General features: G+C 37.9%; 1 protein-coding gene across 15 annotated transcripts in view; it reads right to left on the bottom strand.

Moving 5' to 3' along the window:
* The window catches only part of EYA4 (EYA transcriptional coactivator and phosphatase 4), a 270,598-nt gene that overhangs the window by 119,567 nt on the left and 133,138 nt on the right, over positions 1–17,893 (bottom strand). For 13 of the 15 annotated variants that reach the window (XR_012378573.1, XM_073893960.1, XM_073893947.1 and 10 more), the window contains one exon: positions 13,153–13,202. Coding sequence is in view for 12 of the 15 variants with exons in the window: in XM_073893960.1 (XP_073750061.1) it covers positions 13,153–13,202 (50 nt within the window). In the remaining 3 variants the exon portion in view is untranslated. Of the gene's footprint in view, positions 1–12,869; positions 13,001–13,091; positions 13,203–17,893 lie in introns of those variants that run through there. The other 2 variants (XM_073893952.1, XM_073893954.1) reach the window with 2 other exon arrangements.

Raw genomic sequence — 17,893 nt, 5'->3', positions numbered from 1 at the left:
CTGGACGTTCTGCCAAACCACACTCGTCATCTCTTTCCGAGGCACGAGCATGGTATCTAACATCCCCATTAGCTGGGACTCTGGATCTCCCATCAGAAGAATAATAGAAAACGAGAGAATGGGCCAAGTAGGGGAGATAAATAATAAAGGGTCACATCATTTCCTGTAATAAGACTGCGTACGTTCTTGAAAAATTAGTATTACTTTTCAGAAGCATGTCCTTTCTCTCAATTTATCCCATGACAGAATGCAACAGTGGAGCACCCTATTTAAGTCAAGCCTATAAAAAAACAGAAAAATTATTTCCCAGTGACCTTTTGTTTCAAGAAGCATTTTCACATACTGTGTTGCTTTAAAGACAAACGTGCAATGCCCCTAATAAAAGCCATCTTAAGAAAGGAAAGAGAGGAAGACAGAGAGAAAGGGACAACAGAGAAGGAGGGAAGGATGGCAAGGGAGAGAGTGATTGCTACATTTCTACTTTAGAAAGTCTGGTAAGGGCATGAGCATTTCGTTCGAGTAACTGTAAAACTTATCATGAAAACTAGGATTTTCCTGAAAGTAGAGTATCTCTAACCAGTTCCAGAGCGGACACAGGAACAGTGATGTAAAGTGGGACTGTACTTGGGCCAAGCTAGGATAGAGTCCTCCTACTTGCTACAGAAAGTTTAGAGGTCTCTCTGAGATTCGACCTTGTTTACAAATGGTATTTGAGCCTTATTAGTTATTATGAGGCATACTGTAATGAGAATAATGTAGGTCCAGACATAAAGAACTTTTCACATACAAAAATATGTAATAACTGCTTATTCATTCATCCATGTGTATAATAAATATTTACTGCTTTCCTACTATGTGCCAGGCACTATGCTAGGCACCTGAACTGGGCTGAAAAAAATCCCTAAATGATCCAGATATTGAGTTGCTCCTATTAAATGTGAAAAAGAAATATTTCTACAAAACTTAAGCTATCTAGGGCCTTCAAGGTATGGTCATTAGCATTTAGTCAAACTGTCTGGGTGGCTGAGATGTGCGTCGTTTTAAGCAATGGCACATTCAATATGGAATTGAATAGAAATATTCAATTCTGTATAGAATTAATTCCCCAATGTGTTATGGTGCTAAACATAACCTTTCCTTAGACAGTCAAGGTGATCAGACCTGATGAGAATGATTATACAGTACTAAAGGCATGCAAATCCCCTCAGGAATTGCTAAAGAATATAGGGCTTCTAGCATTAATGCCAAAACAGCCCACATGGCTCAGCATTTTGCATTCTTATGTTTATTTTTGTTTCTTTTTCATTGTTAGACTGTCATTTGTCAGTATTACAGTGATAATATACCTTATAGGACAATATGACATTATCTCCACTTTACAGATGAGAAACTTTGAGGCAGAGAAGTGAAGCAGTTTGCTTGAGCTCAAACACCTGGGATTCCAACTCAGGCAGTCCACCACATTTGCCTACCCTGCCATGTAAGCAATGCCACATCTACCTTAATAAGACATGAACTTGAAAACTTTGGAATTATGTAAGAGAAAACATGCATCTGAGAAACGCAAGCCTGTGAGTTTGGGGAAATCAACTCTATGACACCTAGATTTGTCATCAGGCATTTTTCTTTCTCTGTAGTTCACAGATATGCCTGTGTAAGCGAAGTTTGTCGGATAACTCAGTTTGCCAAGTTCACTGAGCCTTGCAAATTAATTACAATTAAAATGAAGGCATTTTTACAATATAATCTCATATTTTGTCCAATTATTCTTAGGTTGGATATTTTCTCATGAGAAATTTAGAGTTTTAGGAAAAGTAAAGTTTAATTTTAGTTACGTGAATTTAAATAAAAAGGCAGTCCTTTGGTACAGTAACATGCCAGAAAGACATCAAGTATCAGGTGATAGAAATTTATAAAACACATGAACAAAGAACCCATTCAACTATTGGCTTATTGAAAAGCAAATGAGAACACTGTGTAGGTTGCTAAGACAACAGAGATGTGATGATTAACTGTGAGATAATGAGCAGATCTTTGTGTCTTTATGAACCCAATTTTTGGAATCTAAGCTCTCCTCTGTGTATATATAGCTAAAATTTTAAGAGTATTACTTAAAAAAAAATGCCTTCAGGATTTTGAGGTCTGCTGGTAAAGAAGCTTGCAGCCTTCTGCTCAGGACAGAGCCCTTGTCGTGGAGGATGTGTGCGGTGGGCCAGAAAGAGGTGTTCCTGGGCGCCTGGGTGGCTCAGTTGGTTGGGCGACTGCCTTCGGCTCAGGTCATGATCCTGGAGTCCCGGGATCGAGTCCCACATCGGGCTCCCTGCTCAGCGGGGAGTCTGCTTCTCCCTCTGACCCTCCCCCCTCTCATGTGCTCGCTCTCTCATTCTCTCTCTCAAATAAATAAATAAAAAATCTTAAAAAAAAAAATGTTAAAAAAAAAAAAGAAAGAGGTGTTCCTGGCAGGAAATCAAGCCTGTCTCGCAGCAGTGATGGATGGTCTGCCTGTCAGAGATTACTACCCATAGGTCATGAAAAAATTATTTGCAATGGATTTATCAAAACTGAAAATAAATATTTTCAAAATAGTGAACAACAGAAATTGCAGCTTTTTTTAGAATGTTGCTACTTCAAATGTGACATCCTGGGCTCACTCCCTGTGAGCTACAAGGCCCTCCTCACTGGTGCTTCGGGCCAGGCCGGGCTCCCACTGAAGGGCTGTGCAGTGGCTCGTCCCCAAGGGAATGCACTCCCCCCAGCCTTACTCTTGTTGTACTACCAGTTCCTTCAAGATTTTGCTTAAATATCACCCAATTTAAAACCAGAACATACTCCTTCCCAACAGTCCACACACTCCACTTTGTTCCCTAGCCTTTATCATCTTCTACAATAAGCCATCACCGTGCATGCTCCTGTTTCGCTCACTGACGAATCTCAAGCCCCCAGACGAGTGCCTGACACATAGAAGATGCTCATAAACAGTCACTTTAAGGGCAAGAATTAATGTTCCTCTAAGTGAACTACTGAGAAGAAAACTGTAAGATCTTGTTTCTTCCCAACTTAGGTTGGCCCAACACTCAGAGGACCCTCCAAAAAGTTTCTATTTTCTACTCAGTTGAGCCTAGAACTTTGTGCTAAAGATACCCCAAGTCCAGAATAATCATAAGGATTTATGTAGCTCAGTAACTCCTAAGCAGACCATCAGCCAACATGGTACACACTCAGAGACCCTCACTACCCCCACCCATAATAATTTGGATTATCACTCTGATGCAAAGTAGGATCTTGTCTTAGCTCCTCAGGTCCTCTGGATAAAAGTCACCAAACAAAGGCTACTTTATGTGATGTGTTACTCTGACCAAATTAATTCAAAGCAGCTAACAGTCTCCAGAAAGACTGTTTCATATTATTAACCATAAAGACTTCAGAGGAACTCAGTTTACTGTAAGAGAGGCTGAACCAGTACCACAGCCATTCTCTGGAACTCATCACTAATAACATGTGGAGAAATCAAGTGTTTTCTTATCGTTAGAGAATAATGCAAGCTGTCAGGAAGAAGCAGCCAGATCCCTCCCACTACCACCATGCCTATTTCAAGCTGAAACTATTATTTCATGCTTTATAATATGTTTATTAGTTCTTAAGACAAATAAATAATACACGATGTAGAAAATTTGGAAAATGTGTTTAAACCATGAAAAAGATAGCATCAGATGTCACCTCGAAATAACCCCAATTTGCTCACTGTCTCCTTTTAAGTAAGAATCAGAGCTAGCTTCCCTGCTTCCAGGCACCTGGGCCGCAGATGCTCTGTCATCGCAAATACAATTTAATCATGTTATTACCTGATCAGCAATCCACCAGTAACTTCCCAATACCTGGAAAGATGGGTTGCCAAAATTTCAAATTTGGACTCCAGGTTATTGGTCACTGGTTGTATTTCTTTGAATGTGTTTGACAGTTTTTTTTTTAAACATAAGTCCAAACCTATATACTCATTTTGGCAAGATTATCTTCAGAAAGATAAATAATTTAAACTGCTACATGAAGTGCATTCATCAGACAATCACATAACAACTGGAGGAAGTAGAGAAAGTAATTTACATTTGCAATGGCATTTGAGAGCTGAGGAGAAGGACTGGGCCCACGGGTTAGCAACTGGTTAGCTTGGGGATGGGGACAGCAGGTGCAAACTTTGCAAGAAGGGTTTTCAGCAAGAGGTAAGTGGAGCACCTCTTCCTTTGAAGCATGGCTGCCACTTGGCGTAAAGCTCTCTCATGTGATGTCTTCTTTGCTGATGGCAGCTTATAGATGTCAGACCTATGAAATCAAGCTCCAAGTCTCCATACGAGTGAAAGTGATAACCACTGAGTTGTATCTGATGAGGGAAGGCGAGAGAGCAATAGAAGCTGGATTATAGGAAATGAAGGATTTGGGGAGGGGGTGCTGGAGAAAACAGTCTTGGACAAAGGTAGAGAGTAGAGGGCACTTGGGTTATCTGCTCAGCAGTCTTTTCTTGGAAGTTCTTCTCACCCCTGCTTCATAGGCTCCCAGAGGCAGCTCCTGAAAGCCAAGTTTCTGTTTTGGGAAACTGTCCCTCTGATGCCATTCCCTTCCCTGGAGATTTGGAGCTGAGATAAGGAAAAAGAGAGAGATTCTAGGCCAGAGATTTTACCTATAGAAGTATAAATTATAAAATCAGGAGCAGTGTCACGTGGGCATTTTCCTCCTACTGTGACACCTTGAGAGAGAATAAGACCAATCAGCCAATCCTCATCAAGAGGTGAAGACATGAAGTGGCTAAGCAGCCAGGACCTGTGGTGAACAAGAAATGACCAGGAAGGCGGTCCCTGCTCGCACATCTTAGAAAATCCAGCAAACTCTCTCTTCTCAGGTTCCCTAAGATACCACATCCTTGTTTAATATCGAAACAACAAAGTGACAGGCAAATAAACAAGCAAAACTCCTCTTTTCTGCCTAAACTGCCTCACAGTGGTAGCTACAACCAATGAGTCCTAACAAAAACCACTAGAAATCCAAGCCGGCAACACTCTGCATTAATTTACCCATTTTCCAATCTCATCGACAATTTTCCCACATGAATCAAGTGGGACGACTCACCGTCTATAGAAAATCCCCATCAGTGCTGCCTGGGTGGCTCAGTCGGTTAAGTGTCTGCCTTCTGCTCAGGTCATGATCCCAGGGTCATGGGATCGAGCCCCTTGTCTGCCTGCTTCTCCCTCTCCCTCTGCCTAGTGTTCCCTTGCTTATGCACACACTCTCTCTGTCAAATAAATAAATAAAAATTCTTTTATTTTATTATGTTATGTTAATCACCATACATTACATCATTAGTTTTTGATGTAGTGTTCCATGATTTATTGTTTGTGTATAACACCCATAAAATCTTTCTTAAAAATCCCCATCAGTTTCAGTTTCTAGTCCTTTCTTGTACCTCACTGGGGTTCTCTCTTCCCCATTTCTTCAAATCTTACCTATTCTTTGACATTCGGCCATAGCCCTAAGTCTTCCCGGCAACTCCTCCCAGAGCACTTTGGCCTCACGGTGCTCAGGGCTCAAGCTGCACTCTGGTGGTATTCTCCTCCACTCCTCTAGTGAAATGAGCTCATCTGTAAAACTACCAAGCAAGTCCTGCCCTAAAATGGATGCTTTCAGGAAGCCACACAGTACACAGAGATCTTATTCGACTCTAAGGTCTATATAGGAAATGAGGGCAGGAGAGGGAAAAAATGAAAATCAAAGTACGTATGTCACTGGTATATCTTTATCTTCAATGTACTTTCCAAGATCCATATAGAGTCATGTGTTCTTATTTTGGTTTCCAACTAGAGGAAGAATATGAAATTGGACTAAATGAATATCTAACAGATCAGAATAAGGGCAATAGGGCAATATGTAACAGGTAGCCCAAATAGTCCCTGGCCTCTTCCAAACAGCAACTAGGTAAAAGCATGTGTGTCCTTATTTTTACCTCATGCACACACTTCCATTTTTAAGATTATCTATTCATGCTTCTGCATATACTCTAAATGTCCACTAAATACTTTTTCTGATCAATGAACAGGGCAACCCCATATGGAAAGTGTCATTAAGAAGGGCTCATCTGACAGCCTGGCAGAAAAGAAAGGCAAGGTCTATATGGAGCCAAGAGAGCCACTTGGAAATTTGTTGCATTCATTCAGAGGTAAGGTGAGGACAGCTTGAGCTTTCCCCGCAGCAGTGGGAAGGGCAGAATAAAGAGATTCCAAACATAGCCAGGAAAAGTTAAATACAACTTGATGACCACCTGCACTTGGGAGAGGAGAGAGAGAAAGAGGTCAGAGATTACTCTAGAGTCCTGATATAGGACACAACTGAGAGAATTACCACTGGAAAGAAAAGATCCTGGGGGAGGGAGTGTAAATATCGTAATTTTTTACAAGAGGAGTTTGAGAGAGCAGAGCAAAATCCCTAATAAAATTGTCTTAGGGATTTGTGGTCACAAGAGATGATCCAGGAGAGATTACAAGCTAGGTTGCATCTGGAAGTTACTGTTCACTAAACAGCTATGTACTGAGGACCTGCTATATGCTGAGCACCGTGCTATATACTCATGATACCAGAAAAAAGCAGATGTGACCCCTCGCCTTGTGGAGCTTATAGTGTAGTGAATGAAGCAAACGTTAATCAAATGAGGTGCCTCCAAAGGAGAAGCACACGGGGCCATGCAGCCAGAGGACAGTGGGTCTGGATCACTGGGCCCACCAGGGAAGAGCAGAGATCCTAGGAGGGATGAGTTGAAATGAGGTTTGTGAACAAAGCTGGGAGGGGAAGCACAGCACAAATGGGGAAGGAGCAGTCCAGCCTCTGCGGAAGGAGAATGGCATCTGTGAGTGCAGACCCTTTCGCCAGGGGAAGCTTGACTGAAATCAAAGCTAGAGGCATAGCAGTGGCCAGAGCATGCTAGGCATGGTGGGCCATGTCAAGACTGGTGAACAGAGGGGCACCTGAGTGGTTCTGTTGGTTGAGCGTCCCACTTTTGATTTGGGCTCAGGTCATGATCTCAGGGTCCTGAGATCAAGCCCCACATCGGGCTTCCTGCTGAGCAGGGAGTCTGCTTATCTCTGTCTCCCTCTCCTTCTGCCCCTCCCCCTGCAAGCATGCTCTCTAATATATAAATAAATAAATCTTTAAAAAAAAAAGAGTTGTGAACAGAAATTACATGTGAAAAACATGAAGTGGAAAGCAAGCAAAAAGATCGAGAACCAAACCTAGGGATCTGAAGACATAAACCAAAAGCTAAAAACACATAAGAGTATGGGAATTAAGCACCAATGATGAAGCCCTTCTTCCCTTGAGCTACAGCCCATTCTTCTCCACTACTGGGTTTAGGATGTCTTGTTCAATTTTGAACACATAGTAAGAAACTCTTCTGTGAGTACCGGTGTGTAAGGACCTTTCACATGTATTATTTTACTCTCATTTACTCATTTATTCTTTTTTTTTTTTTAAAGATTTTATTTATTCATGAGAGACAGAGGGAGAGAGAGAGAGAGAAGCAGAGGGAGAAGCAGGCTCCCAAGGAGCAGGGAGCCCGATGCGGGACTCGATCCCAGGACTCTGGGATCATGACCTGGGCCGAAGGCAGACGCTTAACCATCTGAGCCACCCAGGCGCCCCTACTCATTTATTCTTAGAAGATAATTAAATTTGGAGAGGAAATACCCCCCAAAATTAACAAGTATAGAGATAACACTAAGCTGTGTTGGCCAATAAAGATACATCACCAGGAGTCCCCAGTGAACTATAGGACAGGGCTGATCAGAAACCTGTATGACAAGATATTTAGAAAATAATAATCTAAGTTTTGAGAGTGTTCTTTAAATCTTCAAGTTAACACTAATTGATATCAGGGATTTAGCAGATACCTTAGGCAATCATCTGAGGAAATCAGCTCAATATGCTACCAAGACCCAAAGGGTCAAGATATCCCAGATACTGAGGATAAAATTAATAGCAACACAGAACACATTCTTCATTCTTGTTCAGAATCCCAGCTGTTTCCACACCTGTAAATCTGTCAACATACATCAGAGAAGGCAAAGTGGATTCAGAAAACTTCAGCAAATGCTAGCCAAAATGATGAAGAGAATAGAGAGGTATCCTCATGAGGCCAGGCTTTGAAATGAGATAGAATGCTTGCACAACTGGAAAGAAAAAGACTAAGTAAGCTATGGTATGACTCAGGTGAAATAACCATTTTATGATATAGATTAAATTCCCAGATTGAGTTCTTTCTCTTCAAATCCCCAAATATGAGAATTAAAATCACACTCTTAGAATATTTATCCATCATCTATCATTTTCAGGGCAAGCTGAAAGAGGCAGTTTTAAACAACTAGAAGGAATTAATAATTACTTTGTATTGTGATTAGTAATTTTCTGGGTTCTACAGTCCAAAATACTATAGTCTATAGTATTTGCTAGTATGTGGCTAAATCTAAGAAATGGCTACATAAACACTGACTGGACAGCTAGACTGTGTTCCTGATAGAACCTGTTTATTGGTACTACATTCTGAAATTTGCAAGTTTGAGAACATGCAATCTGGCAGTAATGAATTTTGATACTTTTAGAGACAGAATATTGGGCCGGGTGGGCCTCTGATTTGACACACTGAAATACAAATGTGTGTTTTCACAAAGGGACCCTCACTTTTCACTGCTATGAAAAAATACAGCATTTAAATTTTTGACAGGAAATTCTATACCAACAAACATTTCAGACTTCTGGAAGCATTACAATAATTATTTTACTAGCAAATAAATATGTACAGCTTAATGCCTTCAATATAACATTGTTAAATCATTGTTAAATGACAATGTTATAACATTGTTAAATGTTTACAGAATATGAATTAGTTGCATTTTCAAAGATTTTATACGTAGACACTGAATACATCAAATTCCTGAGGCTCACTGAAACATTAGATATTACACTGAGATTCATTCCAGTGCTTCTTTAAAAGCTGGAGAGTCATTTTGCCTTTCTCTTGATAACTATAAAGTCAGTATAGACTAGGGCAAGTCACAGCACACAACCAAGCCTTTGCTGATTTCAAGAAACCCCATTTCTCAGCAAACCAAATTTCTCAACCTAGGAAACAGGGAAGAGTACACCTTCACCATTACCCACTGAATCATTCTGTTTTACCTTCACATGGAAACACAATCACCTTAGCTCATAGGTACCATGAATCCTTCCCATATTTGAATACTCCTCCTTAGATTCCCCCACTCTAATCTGCTGGTGGTTGGTATGTGGGCAGGCTGAGAGAAAAGGAACAGATATATTTCCTAGAAGTCACTTCACACAGTCAGTTTCACCAAAATGTTTATTTCCAGCCACTCCTTAAATCACTGCTTAATTCACTTAATTCCTTAATTCACTGAAGTAGAAAACAAAATTGCTGGATTTGAGTTTTATTTCCTTTCTGTGTTCTTGATCTCTTCTTGGTAAAAATGCTGTACAAGTTAGTGACCCACATAGGAAAAAAGTGAAGGGAAACCAAATTCCACCAAAGGAAATCACCAAAGAAATCATTCAGGTTATCATGAGGACTATTTTAACATATAGCCATATTTGCATATAGGATATTTGCTAAGAATGCAATTACAGAATGAAATAAATTATTTCCTCACCTCTTACCAGAAAGAACTGAAAGTAGAAAAGTTAAAAATATGTGAGACTTAAAGAAACTTCTATTAGCTTCACTTGTCCAGAATCTATTCATTATAGTATAGTTAAACAAGATCCATGTATTTTCAGTGAAGACTCAAAGGAGGCACAAATCTACACAAATAAATTCACCATCAATCCAGGGGAAAAATCAACATAAAAATGATATTTCCATTCATGTTTTAGGATAGCTATCCAGTAAGAGACAATTTTAGGGTAAGATAAAGTATGTCAAAAATACAGATTTTAGTTTTCTCTCATACCCATTTTATGGTTAACATTAATTTTAGGAACAAAGGCCAACAATACTATTACATGATTAGCAACATGGAGGAAAGCAAAAAAAAAAAAACGAGGTCAATTTTTCTATGAAGTACATTATATCCCTTCCCATATGACATCAAGTTCAATACAGTTTCATGAGCCTGAGAAAATGTAGTCCCTAATATCTGACTTTTAGTGTATACATATAATGTTATTTCTAAGAACACATTTTTACCTTTCTTACATAGATCTGTAAAGTGTCTTTTTCTCAATCTACCAGTCACATCTGCAGCCCAAACATGTCTTTCCAAAAGAGGAAAAAAGCCAAGCAAGACAAAGAATTTGCTGATATACATATGTCACCCTAAGAATTTTCCTTACAAAGTCTCCACACCCAATTTAATTACTTCCCTACTGTAAAAACACTTTCCATCTACATTTATTCTAATCTTTTCAAATCCAAAACCAACACACTATAAAGCTAGCTAAATAAATGAATTATATTAGCTTTAGGTTCCAAGTGAGGCAGCACTTTATAAGGCAGTGGGTCTCCAGCTTGCATGAATTTTATGCTGATGCAGTATTTAATTTGGAGCTCAATTCTTTACTTTAGATATGTTTAGAATAGAATTATCTAGCCCCGGGCTTTAAATCTCAATCTGAATCAATCAGTCTCTCTCCTTCTTTCTCTATCTCCTGCTCTCTCTCTCTCTCTCTCTCTCTCTCTCTCACACACACACACACACAACACAGGAGAAGGGAGGGAGGGCAGGAAGGAGAGGGAGAGAGAAAAAGAGAATACAGGAAGGTCTGTGGTTCCTAATGAGCACAAAAGAATGTAGCCATATACATATATTGCTAAAGCAATGTTGCATTGTGGGGTGTGTGTGTGTGTGTGTGTGTGTGTGTGTGTGTGTGTGTGTGTGTGTTTAACAGGTGATAAAAACTGAACCTCAGTACATGCATACAATAAATACTATTTTTTGGCATTCTTGGATTCGTTGACTATTCAGTAAGTTATTGTATCATTTTTGTGCAGAATGATATTTTGCATATTTTTATTCTCTTGGCATTCTGTCATTGCATTAACTAAGTGCCAGTTTTAGCACTCTAATACCTAATACCTATGAGTAAACAGAGAATAGCCATGCCTTTATATTACTGACACTTTTAGGGTGTGGGATTGTCCCTTGCACCAGAAGATAGGAGAGGAGACCAGCCAAGATCAAAATGTGTAGGCAATCTTGAACCAATAAATGATTCTCGGACATGTTGAAGGTCTTTCCATATTGTATTTTAGTAAGTAAGGACTCTTTGTTTTTGATATTACAAAGCTTCAGAGTCATTAGAAATAGATTTGCCTATTTTGACCTATTTATGTTGCAAATTAGGAAACTTCTAGAAGCAGCTAATCTGTGGCAACCACCTCTTGGTTTCCAGGAAGTAAAGATATTTTTTCAATTAATATATATTACACATTACATATTAATGTAATAATATATTCTATGTTATAAAATAAAATGTATTTTAAATAGTCTTTTTAAAATAACCACAATTTACCTTAGAAACAAAATTGTACTTTTAAGGCCATATAAGCTGGGATTTGCTAGATAAAAGAAAATGATCTAGTTCTGGCTCAAATACACTGAGTTCAAAATTCTCTGCTTTTCATCTAAGTTATTTATACCAATTGCAGATGCAGTTTGGTGGCTTTCTGCTTGTTTAAAATTTATTTAAGCATAACACCATGTCCAAAAATCTGAGTGGACTTAAGGGAAAAAAATTTGATATGAAATGTTAATAAGGATGATGATGCTGCTCTGTGTTTTTTTTGTTGTTGTTATTGTTGTTTTTTACTAATCCTCAAGATCAGCTTTGCAAAAATTATCTAATTACTTAAATAACAAGTCATAGGTAGGTCACTCAGAAAGGTCAGCAAAATGATTAGGAAGGAAATACCCACAGGATTAGAGCTTAGACCTTTCTTTTTCTCTCTCCATGCATCCTGGAATTACTCTATTTTGTAGGAAAACCTTGAATGGTTCATCCATTTCCTAATGTTCTGATAAGCTACCTGTTTATATTTTGATATTTAATTATAAAGGATAAAGATCAAAATGTCAAAGAACAAATGTCAAAACTTCTATATCATATTTGTATACTCTTGATGGTCCAAAAGAAAAGACCATTTACAATCATTTTAATATAAGATGTATCAGAATTAACTACAGGAATATCATACTGCATAAAATGAAGGAAGAGTTATTCAAACTGTCAACATATTCCACATAACATATACTTGTTCTCCAAAAAAATATGGTGGCCATAAACATTTTCCCTAGATGTGTGTTGCTGTATTATACCAAGAAAATCACTATTTACATCATACACTGGAGCAAGGAGGACAATTAAGACCCATCTCACCATTAAATATAAATTTCTTAATGTAATAAGCTAAGTTATATCATTAATATCATACCCAGGTTATCCTTATTACTGTAATGGTATTTACAATACTTTTTAAAATTCAACCCTGGATTTTGAAATGAAAATGTGTAGGCCTGAAAATACCGGGCATCTGGTCTAAGCACAAAAATAAAATGGTGCTAAGTTCCTGTGTGTAGTGGTCTGACCACTTTATTGCATCATTTCTATAGGTTCCAAATAACCAAAAAGAGAAGTCAAATTGATTTTTCCAATTTGAAAGCATTCTCAAACTCTAGCAATGTTTTATCAAAAAAAAAAAAAAGAAATACTATAGTTTTATTGGTAAACACAGATTTAAGAGTCGAATTATTCAGTTTCTGGAAAAATTTCAGATGTGAATACATTGTAAGAAAGATTAGAAAGAAAAATGTAGCTGAACTCACATAGTGAATGGAAAGGGAAGAGGTTTTCAAGTATTTCTAGTGGATGATGTTTCTACGATCGTTCTTTAAAGTTGACTTCAATCAGAAGAATGGTACCCAATCCTTTGGATTGGATTCTGGTTAACGGTACCCTAGCCAATACAAAATGTAGTTTTTATAAAGAAAAGTTCTTAGAATCTCGACGTTTCAAATCACAGTTGTATCTGGAGTATGACATCTTACTAGTTAGTTCTCCAAAATTGCCATTTTCCTTAGTGGAGTCCCAGCCTCTATTTTACAGTACCTGGAATTCTGAGCTTCTGAAATGTCGGATTCTGTGCACGTTTTCTTCACCTGTAAGAAAAGAGGACTAGTTATTTTCATATGAACATACAACTTCCTCACACGGGTTCACACACTTGGTAAAGTGGATACAGCTCTGCTCACCGAGATCTCTATAAAATAATCCCCGCATTTGCCAGGGGTAGCATGCGGTGCTAAGCAGCGTATTTCATTATTATCCCCTATCAGCTGCCAAAGGCGCTTCCCTAGACTCCATCAGTCTGTAAAATGTTCAGCTGAAATGGCTTGGGACTAGCTTAACTAGGAACAAAGGAACCAAAGAACCAGGTTTCCCACTTAGGAACAAGAAAGCCATACTGTTCTCAATTCACTAAGAAATGTTTTTCCAATTGATACCGCTTCTGTCCCCTACCACAGTGCACAATAATAAACACCAGGTTCTGGGGGCAAAGCATCGTGTTAGTTAAAACATTCACATATTAATTTTCATTTTCTCAATCCAGTGGCTGTATGTTTTATATATTTCTCAGCATATCAATTAAGTTTCAGCAGGGCTCACAGACTTCTCACATATATTTGCAGTATATTTTGCAGACTGTATTTCCACTTTGTGGTTTTTAGCCCACAAAAGGTAAAGAATGAAAATAACTTGCTTCTAGGACTTGCTAACCATTTCTGGACAACAGTGTGTGATACATTCTCTGAAAGAAGGTAAAGCACAAATCCATTGTCTTTCACAATTTAACTTCAAGCACAGATACTTTATCTGATTACTATGGACTTAATGGTACATCATATGCAAAGTAGACTCAATTTAAAAAAATTCCTTAGTTAATATGGAGCATGAACAATATACATTTACAAGTCTACTGTTAGACACTCTGGGTATTAATACTGTGAGGCTCCATCTATGCAACCTACAGAATCCAAGGCATTTTAAATTTTAATATGAAACTTGGAAGAGAAAAATAAGTCTACTAGATATACACCCTGGGCACACACCATGGGTGTTAACTGTAATACAAATGGCATCATTTAAGAATAAATTTTGAGGGGCGCCTGGGTGGCTCAATCGGTTAAGTGTCTGACTTTGGCTCAGGTCATGATCTCGGGGTCCTAGGATCAAGCCCTGCATCAGGCTCCGGCTCGGTGGGGACTCTGCTTCTCCCTCTCTCTCTGCACCTCCCTGCACATGCTCTCTCTCTTTCTCTCTCTAAGAAATAAATAAAATCTCTTAAAAAAAGAGTAAGTTTTGAATTTCAAAGATGCAGCAGTCTTTCCAGCTCATAAATTCTTTCCTCCTCTGACTCAGAAGAATACTTAAAAAACAAACACAAAAAACTCCTACGCTTTCAAATATCTATGTCTTCTGCTTTCATTTCTAAGCCTAGACATTTTCATCATCTGGGAAATCAATTATTTTGCTTGATTAACCACACTCTCTTTTGCATCCTGTGTATACATTTATACAGTATGAAAATAAAACTGATGAACAAAGAGATAATTATCCCTGTCTAATCATGTAACAGCTTCTATGCTCTTAACATGGAACTCAGCACCATGAGATGGAAGGGTGAAGAAATATTTTCAAGAGCAATTAGTTAAAAAGAAAAAAAAAAGAAAAGTTAAAAAAAGGAATACTTTTCTTAAAATATAAACAAAATTCACTACAAAACCCACAAAAGTCTTACATCCACTAAAAATTGTCCAAAAAGAAAAAAAAATACTACAAGGGAAGGATACCAGAACAAAATCTTATTTCCCACTGGTTCCTTCCTATGATTCCTCACCAGAAACTATATGAACTATTCAATGAATATGCAGAATCACCTCAAAGTGAATGTTACTTTCCTCAAGGCTATGATGACTAGACTTTGGGACTGGGTAGAAGCTGCAGACCACACTAGCGAACTAGACATATACTCCCAAAGCAAGAGTCAGAACCAGACAAGCTTCCTGTGACTTACAAAACAAGGAACTGTTTTAATACTCATAGCTTTTATAAAGCATCACTCTCCAAATAATTAACCAGAAAGTTATGATTATTTTAATTTATCCTCAAAGTAGTAATTATAATGGCAGAGAACACATCTACTGATTATTCACTTTCTAGTACCCACTGAGTCTCAGATTCATAGTTAATGCTAAATAAGTATATGGTGAAAGACTGAAGTAGATACAGATATTCTTTATCTATACATATTGCTAGAGCTATAAATTCTACAAAGTGATTCTTTGTAGGAGTTTCATCCATTTGTTCATGGTCCAGTGAGGGAAGAATAATATTTAGAATACCATGACTGCTATATGAAAGGTCTCTGCAGTGTTAGGGATGCTCAGAGAACAACCTACCCCAGCCAAAGGAAGACGAGGATCAAAGGAAGTGACTTCTCAACTGAGTCTTAAAAGACAAAGTCTTCAAGGACTAAATCTGGAGAAAGGAATTTCAATATCATGGGATTTGCCAAAGGAATCCTATTCTGAAGAAGACCTTACACATGACAAAGAATTCAGAATTTAATCTTTGGGCACTCAAGACCATTGAAGAGTTTTAAGAGACAGCCTCATTAGATACAATGTAGAAGAGAGTACAGAAGGGGGGCAAAGTGAAGGCTGTAGAGACTAATAATACAACAGGAGAGAGAGTTTAAGCTCCATGAAAGCAGGGATGGCATTGATCTTGCACATTCCTACATGCCTAGCCTTGAGTAGATGCTCCCAGTTATGGTCTGAATGTGTGCCCCCAGAATGCATATGTTGAAATCCCAACCCCCAAGATTACAAAGTGGGTGGGCCTTTGGGAGGTGCTTGGGTCATCAGGGTGGGGCCAGTATGAATGGGACTGATGCTCTCCTGAAAGAGACCCTACAGAGCTCCCTAGACTTTCTACGGCGTAAGACACTGGCTATGAACCAGGAAGCAGATTCTCACCACACGACCATGCTAGTGCCATGATCCTTGGATTTCCAGCATCCGGAATCATCAGAAATAAATTTTTGTTGTTTATAAGCTACCCAGTCTGTGGTATTTTGTTATGGCAGCTCAAATGGTCTCAGGCACTCCCCAAATACTAGTTTACTAAGTGAATCACATTCAGTCCATTGGTGAGAGATAGTGACAACCTAAATTAAGACAAAAGCCATGAGGACAGAGGTGAGAGGATATTTTTGATAGATATTCCTGAGAGAATTGACAGAATATTATTACAGATTGAAACAAAGTATCAAGATGAATATGATGTGACCTTTTAATCTGTCCTTGAGAAGAAATTTTGGTAATACCAAAGATGTTAACTTATAACTTCTTTAAAATACTTCAAAAACCCCTATCTTATTTCTGAGCTGATGGAGGAAAGTTAAATGAATCATAAATGAAACTTTGAATCATGGATTCAAAGTTAAATGAATCAATATATAGGAAACTTATATATTTATTGTGTCTTGGTCATAGAACTAGAAACCAAATGGAGAGTTTTACCTAAATTTGAACACACCCTCCCATTTGAGAGAGCAGCAACACTTCATTAAATGGTGGCTGCTGAAGTATCTATGCCATTGGAGAAAGAATATCCTTACAAAATATATAGAACCTTCTGTTTTCAGTGATCACCCATTTAGTTTTGAATTTATTCTTGAAAAAAGTCAAAACAAGCAGGCCAAGAAATGAGGCAAAATTTCATGGACATAATTTAAATCCAAATCCTAGTTTTCATAAGACACACAAGGACATGGGCAAAAAATATGCCAAGAGGAAAAAGATGATGCTTTTTACAAGTTAATGCTTGTAATAGGCTGCACTGATGTGAATTTTTACCTACTTAACATTATAAAAGTACAGGCAAAATCAAAGCAAAATGAAAAAGAATTACAAGTTTATTTTAAGAAAATAACTATTCTGTATGTAATTAATATAAAAATACCAAAACAAATTTTTGGAATGAATGAATGAATGATAGTGGAAAGTTTTAAGTGTTTATTATATGCCGGGCACAATGCTTTGGTGGAAACTATTTTTTTCCCAATTCATAGATGAGAATACTGAGAACCAGGAAGATTAATCTGCAAGCAAGTTGTGTAGGAAACTTCAATTCCAGATTTATAAAGGCATTTTAACCTAAAGAACCTAAAATTTTAAGAACCTAAAATCCATAAACATCCAACCTAAAATATTTAAAATGAAGATCAAAATGTCTTGTTATTTACAAGTTGAATTTTTACTACAACATAATAATGATAATTGCTGTCATTTATTAAGCAATTACTTTTTTCCACTAACTGTGCTGGACTATGTATATATGCAATCTTATTTAATCTGTGAAGACAGGTGTGATGGATGAAATTCTCCTTTTACAAATGAGAAAACTAACGCTCAAAGAGGTTAAACAACTTGTCCAATGTCCCACAGCTAGCACTAACAGGGATGGAATTAGAACTGAATACTACGCATCAAGCCTTTCTTTCTCTCCTATGCTAGATCTGCAGGTTGCTTTTAGTAAGTTTTTTTAAAACTAAGAGTTGAAACTAACATCCCGTGGGGGGGAAACACTTTTAAAGAACTTACTAGTTATTTCTTATAATACATCAACCATTAAAGGAATCTTTTTTTTTTATTATGTTATGTTAATCACCACACATTACATCATTAGTTTTTGATGTAGTGTTCCATGATTCCTTGTTTGCGTATAACACCCAGTGCTCCATGCAGAAGGTGCCCTCTTTAATACCCATCACCAGGCTAACCCA

This window comes from Callorhinus ursinus, unplaced genomic scaffold, assembly GCF_003265705.2.
Source record: "Callorhinus ursinus isolate GAN/ISIS: 27379988/994484 unplaced genomic scaffold, GSC_fseal_2.0 scaffold6, whole genome shotgun sequence".
Taxonomy (NCBI): Eukaryota; Metazoa; Chordata; class Mammalia; order Carnivora; family Otariidae; genus Callorhinus; species Callorhinus ursinus.
This window is presented reverse-complemented; position numbering and strand designations above follow the sequence as displayed.